The 15016-nt window shown below is 51.0% G+C and overlaps 1 protein-coding gene across 2 annotated transcripts in view; it reads right to left on the bottom strand.

Moving 5' to 3' along the window:
* The window catches only part of MYH9 (myosin heavy chain 9), a 105086-nt gene that overhangs the window by 31332 nt on the left and 58738 nt on the right, over window positions 1-15016 (bottom strand). For both annotated transcript variants that reach the window (XM_049884329.1, XM_049884330.1), the window contains exons 4-13: window positions 13238-13265; window positions 12328-12421; window positions 7583-7675; window positions 7035-7098; window positions 6376-6474; window positions 5832-5975; window positions 4311-4406; window positions 3331-3449; window positions 1174-1326; window positions 37-210 (exon numbers count right to left, since the gene is read on the bottom strand). In XM_049884329.1, coding sequence (XP_049740286.1) covers window positions 37-210; window positions 1174-1326; window positions 3331-3449; window positions 4311-4406; window positions 5832-5975; window positions 6376-6474; window positions 7035-7098; window positions 7583-7675; window positions 12328-12421; window positions 13238-13265 — 1064 coding nt within the window. The remainder of the gene's footprint in view (window positions 1-36; window positions 211-1173; window positions 1327-3330; window positions 3450-4310; window positions 4407-5831; window positions 5976-6375; window positions 6475-7034; window positions 7099-7582; window positions 7676-12327; window positions 12422-13237; window positions 13266-15016) is intronic.

The raw sequence follows: 15016 nt of genomic DNA on the forward strand, positions 1-15016 counted from the left end.
GGCCAGGGCTGGCGCCATGGCGAGCTTGGCTCTTACTGGCTTCTCAATGAGGTCGATGCAGGGCTGCAGGTCCAGCCCGAAGTCGATGAAGTTCCACTCGATGCCCTCGCGCTGGTACTCCTCCTGCTCCAGGATGAACATGGTATGGTTGAAGAGCTGCTGCAGCTTCTCGTTGGTGTAGTTGATGCAGAGCTGCTCGAAGGAGTTCAGCTGGGAGGAGAAGAATCAACGTCAGAGAGACACCAACCCTCCAGGTAAGAGGCCAAGAGCCCCGGGGGAAGGGGAGTGGGGCAGGTGTTCAAGGGCCACCTGGGGCACTTCTGACCCTGGGTGGTGGGGCGGCCATCCCTCATCACAACCAGCTGCAAGGGCTCTTCGCTGTTCAGGGCCGTGGACTTCTCTAGCAATCTGGGAAGGCCTTTCTCAGAACAATGTTTTTAAATGTACAAGGTATAGATGATAAAGGAAAGGAGCAATACTGAAATACAACTATCAAAATACCGCGACAGAGTCATATATCGGGCTCTTTATTAACAAGAACAGTGAACTTATTAACTTCCATAGTTCCCAGGATGGGAAGAAGTGATGTGGCAAGACCACTGCACAGACTGGAATGTGACAGGAAAGATCTGAGTTCTTTCCTATCACTGCTGGGACAATTGTGGTCTGCTGCAGCTTGCTCGCTTCACAATTGAAAGAAATGCTAAGTTTCAGTCCGAGGTTAGTGAAAAAAATGAAGACATAAATTTTCTCCCAACCAAGTTCATGGGTGATTCCTCTGAAATCTACAGGGGGCCCAGGTTAAGAACCTCGGGTCTACGGTAATTACCAGGTATTCCCACCAGACCTCAAAGTCCTTGTGGGCAGGGATGGTGCCTTGTCCCAGTGCACGAGAACTATTTGCTGGAAGAATTAATAAATGGGAGTCTCTCCCCCATGAAGCCTCTAAGAACATGAACTACAAGGGGCCATTCTCTGCAGCATTTCTGGTTGGCAACCTGCACTCTTGTTTAGCTTAAAATAATACACCCAGTGGATGTCCCCATCCGCAAAAGCAGATGGCCGACTCTGAGTGCTGTGGGACCGGGGACGAGAGAGGACGCCCGGCCCCAGGAGAAGGCAGCAAGAGGCTCAGGAGGCGGCCAAGGTGGGTTGCAAAGGGAGGAGGCTCACATCGAAGATCTCGAAGCCGGCGATGTCCAGGATTCCGATGAACGAGGCGCCCTGCCTCTTGGTCTTGTCCAGAGCCTTGTTGATGCGCAGCACCAGCCAACGGAACATCCGCTCGTAGGTGGCCTTGGCCAAGGCCTCGATGGCAAAGTCAGCCTGGGGAGCAGGAACACCAGCGGGAGGGAGGCAGGGGGATCAGATACAAACAGCCTTCCTTAAAACTCTCCTGCCTTTTATCCATAACCATCATTTCCCTTCTGGGGCCCTTCCCAGAGAAACAACCCCAGATATGGGAAAAAAGCTTCATGCACAAATATGTTCACTACAGTGAACTGAAACAAACTAAATATCCAATAATATGGGTGTAGTAAACTTGTAGACAGCTGCGAAGATCTTTTTTTTTCTTTTAAATAAAATGGCTGGACATCCTGAAGTGTTTACAGAATAAATGATAAGACGTCTGAGATTTGCTTCAAAAAAATCAAATCAGTTGCCACCGGGTCAATTCCAAATTATGGAGACCCCATGTGTTTCAGGGTAGAACTGTACCCCACAGAGTTTTCAATGGCTGTGACCTTTCAGGAGTAGCCAGGCCCTCCTTCCAAGGCACCTCTGAGTGGATGTGAACCACCAACCTTTCAGTTGGTAGCTGAGTGCTTAACCATTTACGCTACTCAAGATGAAAGATGGACGACACTGGCTATGAGCTGACAACTGTTGAAGCAGCACGGTGGGGAGATGAGGTTTGTGACACCAGTCTCTCCACTTCTGTTTTATATGTGTTTGAAAAAGCTCCCTAATATAAAACCAGGGTGACGCTTACGTTATTAAAAAAAGAAAAAAGTACCTATAGAAAAAAAGGACTTGCAGAAAACAGAAAAGTTGCCCAAAAATAATCACTCCCAGATAAGACTGTGGCAATTTTTTTCCTTCTCTAATTTCCACATTTTCTGAAGTACGTGTGAACTATTTTCATAATGAAAAGTTAAATATTCTTTCATTATTAAAAAAATGAGCAGTCGAAGACTAGTATACCTGCTGTCTTCTGAAGACAGTGGTCTTGTCTTCTGTGGGGGTGGGTCTGCACCCAGCCACCTGCAGGCTCTCAGCCACCCAGTGTATGGTGTGCGGATGTTATTCATTAGAAAAAGGATTAATCGACGTGAAGTTCAAAATGTTTTTAAGTGCTAGGACTGGCGCCTTAAAAACTCCTATCACCCGTGTCACATAGGAGACCAGAAACTCCCAACAACAGAGGGGGAAATTGGTCAGCAGCGCAGGTAGGGGCTCCAGCTGTGGCAGAGGGGGGTCGCATTAGTCTGGCACAAATGAGGCAAAGCCTTCAGCTTCTCTCACCACATGCGACAGGACAGCAGGTGGTGAGGAACAGCCGCTTTGCAGGGCTTTGAAGATGACAGGCCGCTGACCTGGCACCAGAACAAGACGTGCTGTTAGAAAGACCAAGCTCTCGCCTCGTCCCACTCCCTCAATGACAATCAGTGCAAGGCGGCCTAGAGACGTCCTTATCGTTCTGCCACTGGCACTTCCTACACACATGGACTAAGGCCCGTGACTTTTCGGGGGCTCAATTTCATCATTCAGATGGTTAAAAGTCCTTGGATAGTGCAAACAGTTAACACACTGGGCTGCTAACCAAAAGGCTGGAGGCACCTTGGAAGAAAGGCCTGGCGATCTACTTCTAAAAAAATCAGCCACTGAAAACCCTACGTATGGAGCACAGTGCTATTCTGACACACACACAGGGTCACCATAAGTCAGAAATGGCAACTGGTTAAACACCACCTAGCTGCCTGGGAAAAGGAGCCCTGGTGGCACAGTGGTTAAGTGCTTGGCTGCTAACTGAAAAGTCACTAGTTTGAACCCACCAGTCACTCTGTGGAAGAAAAATGCGGCAGTCTGCTTGCGTGAAGATTACAGCCTTAGAAACCCTAAGGGGCAGTCCGCTCTGTCCTAAAGGAATTGACTCAATGGCAACAGGTTTGGTTTTATAGCAGTCTGGGTTGTTGTGAGGACTGACGAAGGAAACCCAGATGAAAGCGCCTAACACAGGTGTGGCACAGAGCAGCCTCAACCCCCGCTGTACCCCTCGTTAAAGGAGTCTCCCCAACCCCACCCACGCTGGCCACAGGGCACACCAACCTGTTCTTTTGTTTGTGCCTTCTGGACATAATCCCTTCCCACCTTGATGCGCGGGGTGAGAATTCCTCGGGTGAAATCAGTCACATTGATGCCCAAAAGGTGGGACACTTTTTGGGCAGCTAGTATTTTTCAAAAGAGGAGAAATTTTCATTAAAAACTAGAGAACAAGCCCTCTGCTCACCTGGGAGCAGAGGAAGAACACTGGACACTCGCTCCCAGGACAGCTGAATCCAGGCCCCTCTCAACAGGTCCATGGAAGACCCGACATGCCCCAAACCCAGGGCTGGGTGCAGGTTAGCAGGTGTGGTGGCCTCCACCTCCCCTGAGCCTCAAGGCACAGAGAGGAAAGCACTCTACCTGAAGGCTCTGCATCAGCTGTTCTGCACACCCTCAGCCACATACTAATGGGGTCCCCACCCAAAGACAGGGCTGAGAGGAGACACCCCATCCATATCAGGGGGTGCAACAGTACATGGCCCCAAAGGAACATCTCTTACAACCATACACCACACATTAATTTTCTTTGAAAGATTGTAAGAAGGGATCGTAAGGTGGAACAGCTTAAATGAGGTCATTCACTCCACCAAGGAAATAGTAGTGGCCAAGTCAGATGCAGGAAAGGAAGTATTTCACGGCCCCAAAGTACCCATGGCAAAACTTGCACTAAGTTGGAAACACAGCAGAAATCGTTGCCTAAGAGGAGTGGTTTGGTCTCAGAATGAGCGAGGGAACCCTGGTACATATACGACCATGAGTTTTTCTAATTCATTTCAACATTTATGTTGTAAGAAAAGCAGGGCTGTGTTTATGTGTGCTTTACATCTGTACAAAAAATACAGAACAATATGTAGCTATAAAAACACATAAAATTAAAGGAGGGGGCGAGGGTCCCTCTTTTATCAGAGCATCTGGGGTTTCCTAAGCAAACCAAAGCCCAGGTTCCTGTCCCACATCAGAGATGAGAAGACGCCGGGAGATACCTGTGTTGTCGGGCATGGATGCCTGGTCGGTGTTGCGCTCCTTCTTGAAGGCAATGTTGCCAAGCTGAAGAACCCCTGAGATCACACGCAGCAAGCCTTTGGGGAGCAAGCAGGGGCAGCTCAGAACCAGACTCAGGGTGGAATGTCCCCTGGGTGGGGCTGGTCACTCACCCAGGCAGTCCTTGAGCAAGCCAAACCAAGTGAGACTCCCATACTCCCCGGAGCCATGGGGGTACCAGGGTCTTGGTCTAATGGCACACTCCGCCAGCTGGGCGTCTCACTCCTGGGCCCCTGGTAGACCTCAGCTTGGACAGTCCTGCCACTTAGGCACGAGCTGTTAACACTCCCAAGTCTATACCAACGATGCGACTCTAGCCTAGAAGTCTACTGCCTATTTTGTAAATAAAGTTTTATTAGAACACAGCCACACCCATTCATTTACACGTTGTCTATGGCTGCTTTTGTACTACAAGAGCAGACTTGAGCAATCAGGACAGAGACCTTATGGCTTGCAAAGCCTAAATATACTGTCTGGCCCTTTACAGAAAAAGTTTACCGACCCTGCCAACCAGGCAAGTCACACTGCTCCAATTTGGCTACCCGTTCACAGTAAACAGCTTGCTGGTTTGCTGAATGAGAAGCCCGTGTTTAGTGGGTGTTAGAAGGGACGTAGTCATGGGGAGGATATGGTCCCCACACTGTAAGACCTTCATAGTCTAGGAGGATGTATAGACATATAAGCGGAACATGGGCAGATGACTGCTACTGTAGGTCAGCCGAGGAAGATAAAGTAAGATCAAAACCACTAGTGCCCATGAACCTGACCTAACAGGCTGGTACCACCAACTGGCTGGAAATGGCCCTAGGAGCGCTGACTTAGCCAAAGCAGGGTGGTGCAAATACCTCCCTCTTTGATGCAACAACTTGTAGCCCAGATGTCAGACCCAGAATTGAGACAAGGCCAGTGTCTTCACCCCGCCCAGTATGGCTCCATCTCTAAGCCTCACTCCACTCTATGTCCCCTGCCCCACAGGAGAGACAGGTAGAGAACAAGCTATACTCTCTCTACCCCCCAATCTCTTCTGGCCAAAACTTAAAGTGGGCTCCAGAATACCAACCCCTCTTCAACCCCCTCTAGGGCACGGTCCCCACTGCCATTCATTTCAGAGTTCCCCAACACAAAGAATCCAGCCCAGTCCCTTCCACATGCGGGACACAGAACAAATTCTCCACTGCAGCAAAGAGCTAGGATTATAATGGCAGATCGAAACCCTGGAGAGGCTGCTGGTCCCTGGCAGGTAAGTGCCTGTCCTTTGGTGCCTTCTGTGTAGATGCCTGTGGGACCACCAGGACTAATAACCCTGAAACTCATACTCAAGGCCTTCTGCCCGGCCTCTACAGGGGCTCCCCCAGAGTCAGGGCCAACACAAAGTTCTCCCCAGGCTCGTCAGCTGCCCTGACGGCCCCGATGGGGAATGACCCACCTCCCGCCCCTCACCCACAGGAGGGCCAGCCCTGTACCCATTTGCTCGTCTTCCGGGATGCCCATGATCCTCATGGCCTCCATGGTCTCCTGGAACATGTCCTTGTCCTGCTGCCCGGGGATGGTGACATGCCCGTTGGACAGGAAGCGGTATTTGTTATATGGCTCCAACAGGAGGTCAGCTGTAAGGGGTGGAGGGCAGGAGTGGATCAGTGGGATGTCAAAACCAGAGGCCACAGGCAACACTGACCTCAAAGGTTTGAGACACTAGGAAATAGGTCCCACACCCTCAGGTACCCTGGAAAGTGTGCTGACTTTCCTTCACGGGTGAAAATCTAACACTCAGGTCGACAGAAGAGCGTCAAGGTGAGACATGTCTACACATGAGACTCACTTTCTTGGGCACGGTCAGAAGCAAGACCAAGTCCTTAGGATGGCACGCAGAACAGAAGACCTTTATGCTTCTCCTCCCCAAGCCCGAGGCCCGAGTTTCCATTTCCCAAACAGAGTTCATGGCCCAGTTCTGGCAGGAGCCCTGGCACCTGGCAACCTGAGCGTCCAGCTGCTGGGACAGCTACTCACTCTTCAGGTGCTCTCCAGCCCCAGAGAGGAGATAGTAGAAGATGTGGAAGGTGCGCTCCTCCTTGGCCTGGCGGATGGCACGGGATTTCTCCAAAAGATCTTTGCAAACATTAAGGAGTTGTACACATTGGTGAAAAGGATCCCTGTCCACTGTCTTCTTAGTCCTGGCTACAGGAACTGAACCTCATCGGGGAGAAAGAACAGCACAATGTGGCAAACAGAGCAAAATCTGATGACCTTGGTCCTCTCCTCTAAGCGGTATCGCTTATTCAAGCAAGAAGCTAGTCTGTTTACAGGGCCGCCTTCTACAAGGGAATACAGATGAGACTGTGCATACAAGCATAAGCCTACGATGCTGGCCTTAGGGGGAATAAAGCCGCATCTACCTAACCCCCACCCCCCTTTGAGAAACCCTATTGGACAATCTTCAATAGTTCCGTCATGTTCTAAGCAGAATCTTATGCTACTAATAAAGAAAGACCCAAACCCTGAGCTAGTCTTCAATGAGCTTATGCTGGGAATCTTTCCCACTCCACAGGCAAGGTGTCCTAACAGGCCATAAAGGGGAAATTGTTGAAATTAGGAAGTAGCTTCTTCTCCACCAAGCCCACTTCCTTCTCCTCCAGACCCAGACTCATTAGAATCAACCACAAGGATACAGGTCTCAATGTTGGCTCCCACGATGTAGCCATTGACATCAAAGTTGATACGAATGAATTTGCCCTAAAAAGACAGATAGAAAGATTAGAAGCCCCCTGCATTAGGGACCAAGAAAGAAGTTAGCAACCCCTACCTCCAGCAGGTACAGTGTGTCAGTCAGGGGTCCCATTTCCCCACCCTGCACTGGCAGCCAGGACATAGAGGTGCTATGCTGCTTGGACCCTGGAGACAAGGATGAGCACAAGGCTGCCTCAGTTCCTCCATGGAGAGGAAGGAGGGGAAAGCCAGTTATCTGGAAGTGTTCTTCACTGCCTGATCTGATCCTGGGTACCAAGTGGCTATTGATTACAATGGAACAATCAGGGGTACAGTCAGAACACTCCTGCTCCCTTTTACAAAGGAGGTTGAGGAAGCTACTTAGGCCACCTTCATTAAGAGGAGGAGGGCAGGTCCACACCGCCTGGGACCAACCCAGCCTACCCCACACCACAGGACCAAGTACCTTGGATGAGAGCACCCAGCTCTGGCCCCGCCGCCCACTACTCACAAAGCGTGAGGAGTTGTCGTTCTTCACGGTCTTGGCATTCCCGAAGGCCTCCAGGATGGGGTTGGCCTGCAGCAGCTGCCGCTCCAGCTCACCCTAGAAAGGAACCCAGGGGGCAGTGAAGGTGGGGCAGTGGCCTGGGCAGTGGCCTGGCCTCACCAGGTGCAGGGATGGCGGCAGAGCCATCTATACGTCCAGCATGCCAGGAACACAAGCTTCCAGACTGCGCTCTGGCAGCCCACCACGCCAAACCCAACCTGTCCCTGTACCACTCAAGAATGACCTCTACACTGGACCTTTGGAGACCTCAACTGGTTTGAACTTATTGACATGGACTTCACCAACCTCAGGAGGAAACGGAGAGAACTCACGAGGCTCTAGGCAGTCTGGAAGCAGAGGGTCAGACCTGACCTTTGAGGACTGCATTTTAAAGCAGCACACGAGCTAAGAACAAGTATGTGGCACCATTGTTTCTCTGGGACAGGTTCTGTGTGCAGGGTACCCTGGCCTCCCTCCACCCATCTGCCTCTCATCTCCACCACAGCCCCCCACCCTTTTCATAGGACAAGAAGAGGGACCCAATCCACAGAAGACATAAGCACCTCTGGCTTCATTTTCCTTATGGGCTCCTGCCTGCCACCCCTCCCCTCAACCTACCCTACCATATCAGGGAGGTGAGCATGGATCAACAAAGCCCACTCCCGGTTCATAGATATCTATTGCTAACACCAACCCATCCTACTTGTGGTCTCACGGCGCTCTGTGCTTTTCAAAACACACTTGTGGGCCTTCTTGTCCTGGATCCTGACGAAACTCGGAGAAGGCCAAAGTAGCCCCATTTCACAGACGAGGAAACTGAGGTTGAAGGAGGGTAAATGATTTGCCCATGGTCATCCAGCTATCAACCAGCAGAGTGGGCCGTCGAATCCAGGTCTTCTAACTAAGCCTCTCATCACTGATACAACTCCCCAGCCCTACCTGGGGGTTCTACCTTGTAGGGTTGGATCAAATTTGGGAGTAGCCACCAACCACCTCACTGGGCCAGGTACTGATCCTGGCTGAGGAAAACATGGGTCTCGTTCGTCTCAAAACCCGGGCGCCCTCTGGGAGAAAGAATATCTCACCAGGACCAGGCGGGGCTTTGTATTTATTAGCAAGGCTGGAGCGGAGCCAGGGTTTTATGGGAATAAAGGCTGCTCAGAGTGATGGAAAGGAAAACTGGTAGCAGCAGGAGGTCCTGGGACAGTCCAGACTACAGCCTTCCACACCCTGCTCAGATAAGACCTGTCTGCAAACACCAAGGACACAATGAGTCTAATGAGCAGAAGGGCCCAGGCAAACCCTCCTCCCTAACAGCCTCGAGGCCAAGGCTCCTTCCAGAGCCAGAGAAACCTTCCATTCCCGGATGAGACAGCTAAATGCAGGAGCTTCTCTGGTGCCCTGGCCCTGGACGAGCATCAGCAGGGCCAGGCCAAGAGACAGGGCCAACCCACAGTATAGGGCTCTCTGTGGGCACTTGGCACGGTGGAAGCAGAACACCAGGCTCCCACCCACGGCTTCGGGCGGGCCTGGGATGGCTGCCTGAAGCAGTCCATGGAGCCCAATTTGGATGAGCACTGCTCTCTCCCGCCCCCAGAATGTTCCCCTTAAAGCACAGGCCAGGCTGCCAGATTGGCCGCACCACTTCCATTTCCGCAGACAGAGCATGGTCCCCACCAAACCCTGCCGCCAGCCTCTCTCTACTCAGGAGCAACCATTCAGAGTCCCAGGCCTCGCTCCCTGCTGACGACAGGGATGGCTACCTGGAAGGTTTTCTTTATGGAAATCTCACTAACAGAGAAGAGACTTCTATTTTTCAACGAATTTTGCATAACATGAAGTGATGAGGTTTGGAATTACCCATCCAATTTCTGGAGGGCTTCGCTGGGTAGTGCTTCTGCCAATGGGCTCCAACAAATGCATAAAAAACAGAACTTGGAGTAAGAAAAAGGCTCAAAGGGCATTATCCAGATGACGAAGGTCTAACTGGAAAGTCCCTTCAACCAAGCCCAAAGGCCCCAAGTCCCGAAGCTCTGCTTCACTGACATGCAGCCCCGGTTGAAGCCTAGCCTCCCCACAGCAAGGCAGGGTTTGGAACTTCCTGCACGGAGGTCTTGGGATGAGGAGCTGGGTCACAGCAAGTGAGAGGGCAAGCTCTCACCTACAGTATGCCACAACAAGTTTCAGAATAGTCAATTAATCTGTTGCCATTGAGTCCATTCCGACTCATGGCAACCCCACGTGTGTCTGAGTAGAACTGTGCTCCACACGGTTATCAATGGCTGTGGTCCTTTGGAATTAGATCCCCAGGCCTTTCTTTCTTTGGGGTAGGTCCAAACCACCAATCTTTTGGTGATTAGCCAAGTGCTTAACTATTTGCACCATCCAGGAACTCCCTGGTAAACCAAGTTCAAGAGTGTTTTTCTGCCCCAGCTACATATGGAAAATCACAGGACAGCTTCAGGTGAGGAAATCAATGAGACTGGTCAATGGCCTTCAAAACCGAGGGCCTGGACAGTAATTTGGAAGCCAAAGGCAATGTAGCCAATCACTCTAGTTGGACTTAGAAAAAAAAAAAAACACAACTAGGACTTAGAGGCAGGGGCAATGTGCCCGTAATATACCTTAGTCTGAGAAAGAGTGACAAGTTTGCTCCTTGCACCCACCCCCACATGACATCATCGCTGAGTGCTCGGGGCTGCCTCTCCCTCTACGCTGGACCCCCAGACATACAGCACATGGGTCTATTTTACTGTTCCGTAACTATGGTCCTGTCTCCTATCCTCCAGGGCAAGGAATCCAGTGTTACCCACCAGACAACCAGGCTCATATTCAGCATTCGATGAGTAGTTGGAAAATTAAATTTACTGTAAACTCGAGAAGTGGAAAACCACAGCTACAGAACTACTAACCTCACAGCTCTGTTTTAAAAATAAATCTCCTAAAAAGAATGGAAAATGAGGGATGTGAGGAGAGAGGGAAAAGGAAACGTTATTAGTTTCTAAATACAGGAAGTCCCAGGATTACGAATGAGTTCCATTCCTAGGTCTGTCTTTAAGTCAAATTTGTACCTAAGTCGGAGCAGTTAGGTTCAGTTCGGATCTAATGTCAGTTAGTCAAACGTTTGTCTTAGTGCACAGTATACAGTGTACCTTTCCATGCACACAAAGCATTGGAGAAACACTTCCGGATACACTAAAACATCTAACGGAACAATACAGTAGCGATAGAATAACAATGTTTTGCTGCGTGCCGCCAAGTATGCCTGTTTATTATTACAAACCATTGTGTGTACCTGAAATTTTTAACATAATAGGTTTTACAGGGGTTGATTTGTAAGTACGGGTCAGACATTCGTAACCCAGGGACTGCCTATATTACTCCCAACGCCCCATGGAAAAAGATTCCGGATGCCCTGTGAAGTTTGGCCCAGGAAAAGTTACTCTTGGTTCCATTCCAGAAGACTGGGCTCATTAGGACAGTCTGCAGGACACACCCAGATCAGCATGCAAAGAGACACACACCCTACTTACTTAGAGACGCTGCACACAGCAAGCCAGTAAGGTGGAGCCACCCTGATGGCTGGAGGGGACCCCACTGGCACTTAGATTTCATACCAAGAACCCAGTGCCGTCAAAGTTTAAAAGTATGTGCTTGAGAGAAAGAGAGAGGGTACCACACCATCATGCTTAAGACTGGTCATCCTCAGTTGCAGGGAAGCCCAATGTGGGCCCTCCCAGCACATCTGCTGACCAGCACAGGATGGCAGGTGAGAGGCAGGCAGCCTTCTGTCTCTGGTCTGGAACTCTGAGCCTTTGGGGCTCCAGGAGAGCCCACCTCCATCCCACCACGCTGAGGTCAGGTTCCCTGTGTGCGGTGGGAAATTCTGGCCACGGCCGGGTTTCTGAGAACAGCTAGGTGGTGAGGCCACACAGAGATTTTGCAGTAGTTGTCATTTCAGAGTGCACGATAGGTCACTGTGTGTCACACCCAGCCCCTTTCAAGAGAGTGAGCTGAGCCTACAGGAAGAATTCTAGCTGCAGAAAGTGACAATGGTGGAGTGAAAAGCTGCTCAGGAAAAAATAACCAACTCAAGGGCACACGATGGGCAGAACACGCATTCCCGGTGCAGAACGTGCAGTAAACGTGCAGCTCACCTAGCGAGGACACTGCTGAGGCCGACAATCCACCAAGAGGGAGAGGGAGAAAAATGGACATGAGACAACTTTCCAGCTGCCCCTTCTCTCTGCCCTGGGGGCTGTCCACCCAGAGACACTGCAGAGCAGGGAAAGGAAGCAGGGAGTCACACGCAGGCCCGCTGAGGCCCTGCAAGTCTCCATCAACTGGAGAACCAAGTCTTCGAATCTCTTCTTCTGGCTTCCCAGGTAGACACCGATACTGCACACACAGCAAACTCCCGAGTGCTGCCATGCAAACCCTGGGTTGGGTCATCTCCGGTTTCCATGGCAACTCCAAAATTTAGGAGGCCAGGGGAAAAATGGGCTTGCTACCACTGACTCCCTCTGGAGACAGCCAAGCTGCAGCCTTGACGGAAGTGGGCCCAGGCTGCTTCATTCCCCAGAGCACGTTCATTTTAACCCGAAGCCATGAATCATTAAACGCTCTTCCTCACGCAGCTCAGACACTTCCTAGATTATCCCACCGAAGGTCCAGAGAGCAATGGTGGGGAGGAAGGCCCGGGCACTCACCTGGTCCTTCTTGCTCTTGTGTGAGGAGGCCACATAAGCCAGGTACTGAATGACCTTCTTGGTGTTCTCTGTCTTGCCAGCTCCAGACTCACCCCTGCCAAGAGATTTCCAGAAAGTTCCCAGATTATCCCAATTCTTTAGATCTGTCCCTTTCCACTGCACACTCTACTGCCCGCCATTCTGCAGGGCACCAACAAGGAGCCCAACACCCAGTGGCAGAAAGGGGGGCAGCCAAAGGAATGCTAAGCTCTGGAACCCTCTGTGGGTATGTTTCCCATGGCCCTCCAGAGGCCTGACAGAAGTGAACTTTTATCCACTGTTGCCCTGGTCACTTGGCAGCCTTTGCATCCAAGTGTTTTAGGAATCAGCTGTAAGCAGCTGTTGACTTAGGGGTCAAAGGCACTGATACATGTTCCCTTGAAGCTTCACTTGGAGGAATGTTCACACCACTAATGCCCTCAGCCATGGGGTTTATGTGTCTTCTTGTACAGTTCAGAGGGTGAGGGGGACAGGACCCAGTATTGACATGAGACCAGGTAAAGAAAGCCACTATTCAGAGTCAGGAGGAATGCATTCTACTCAGGAGTTACAGAACGGCCAATCCACTCCCAAATGGGCTTAGCTGCGAAGACTCTGGGTTTTCTCTCTGCTGTAAATCCCACCCCCATCTCCCCACAGGCTCCTTTGAGGAAGCCGGATTAAATCTTTGGCCATGAAATAAAGCTGGTCCGTCTGCGGGGCCCAGTGAGCAACAAACACGTAACCTTAAGTCCTGTCCCTTGGGGAAGGGGAGGGGGGTCTTGGACCTGGGACTGGAAGTTGCTACCCAGGTGTCACTAGGAGCCTCAAGAATAAGAACAGACCAGGGTGAAGCGAGGTCCCATCATCCAGACGTTAAAGAGACACTTACGTGCACAAAATGGACTGATCCTCTCGGTCTGAAACAAAAGAAACATCAGGGAGGCATTAAAATTAACTCCAGGCAGATACAAAAGCCTTCCCCCCTTTTGGCTTCTGATGAGAAAGCGGACCATTTCCCGAGAGAGAGAAGGACAAAGCCTCGAACGCTGCCCTGTGGGGAACCCGCACAAGCCCGGTCAGCCCACACGCCATCAAGCAAGGAGGGGCTGCCCCCAGGCCCAAGGCTCAGACAGCCCCCCTTGCTGCCACCCCGCCCCCATAAAGCCAGTCCCAGCACTACCACTCCCGCCTTAGAGAAGACTGATCTATGGAAAACTCCCCAGGAGCCTACTTTACTGAGAATTAAGATGAGGCCTGCCCTGGTGTTAACAACTGGGGGTGCCGGCTTTAGAAATACGGCGTGAGGCAGCTGTTTTAAATATTGCACCCCGGTAAAGAAGGAGCACTGTTTAAGAAGCTGGTGGGAAGGATGGTGTAGACAAGGCCTGGGGTAAAATGCTGGCTCCAGGTTGCACGAGCTGTGTGAGACCTTGGACAGTCTTCTCTGAGCCTCGGTCTCCTCCTCCGTGATATGGGGTAACAACCAAGCCAACTGACGTCCAGTCGACTCAGACTCATGGTGGTCCCATGTGTGTCCGAGTAGAACTATGTGCCACAGAGTTTCCAATGGCTGACTTTTCAGCAGTAAAGGGCCAGGCCTTTCTTCTGAGGCATGTGTTAGCTGAGCACTTAGCCATTTGCACCACCCAGAAAAACCCAAACCAAACCCATTTCCGTGAGTTGATTCCAACTCATAGTGACCCTATAGGACAGAAGAGAACTGCCTCGTGGGGTTTCCAGGGTGCAGCTGGTGGATTTGAAATGCTGACCTTTTGGTTAGCAGCCAGGCTCTTAACCGCTGCACCACCAGAGCTGCAGGCATCACCCAGAGACCCATGTAGATAACACATGTGAAGCACGGTGCCTTGCACATAGAAGATGCTCAGAAATGAGGCAGCTTGAAAAGAACAGAAGCTCGTCCGGATGACAGATTTTGACTAGCTTCTGTGACACCTCGGTCTCTAAACAGGTCAGAAACGTCCAGCAACGACCCCAACTGTGGGGGCAGAGTAAGAACATGAACAGCCTGCTTTCCTTGGGTGTGGGGCGGAACGTATGCCCCACACTTTGAAAGCTAACCCCAATGGGATCACTCTGATGCTCTGGCCTGACTCAGTTCAGTGCTGGGGATCCAATTATAAGCCACAGCTGAAAACACAAATTCTTTTTCTCTTTTCATTCCACCCCACATACCGCTTGTTGCCGCACATCTCACCGGCCTCCAAAGTCCTATCGGCCTGCCTCCGGAACCAGCCTATTTACTGACGTTTGGAGTTTCGGCGATACGTTTGATTCTTCAGTGTCAGCTTCCTTATCCACGAAGCAGATAGGCTACTAACTCCCTTGCAGGGTGAGTTTGAAGAATAAAAATGGTACATGAAGTGGACCTGGCATGGAACCCCGTCAAAAGACTGCAGCACCCCACCCATGATGATGCTGTCTGCTCATGTCCCCATCAGGGGCGCTGTCCTTGCGTGGAGAACTATTGTTGTGTGTTATCGAGTCATTCTGACTGTTAGTGACCCCAGGTGAGAGTAGAACTGCCCCCCATAGGGTTTCCTACGCTGTAACCTTTATGGAAGCAGATTGAAGACAGGTCTTTCTCCTGCAGAGCCACTGGGTAGGTTTGAACTGTCAACCTTTCAATTAGCAGCTGAGCTCATAACCA

Source organism: Elephas maximus, chromosome 4 (genome assembly GCF_024166365.1).
Source record: "Elephas maximus indicus isolate mEleMax1 chromosome 4, mEleMax1 primary haplotype, whole genome shotgun sequence".
Classification (NCBI taxonomy): Eukaryota; Metazoa; Chordata; class Mammalia; order Proboscidea; family Elephantidae; genus Elephas; species Elephas maximus.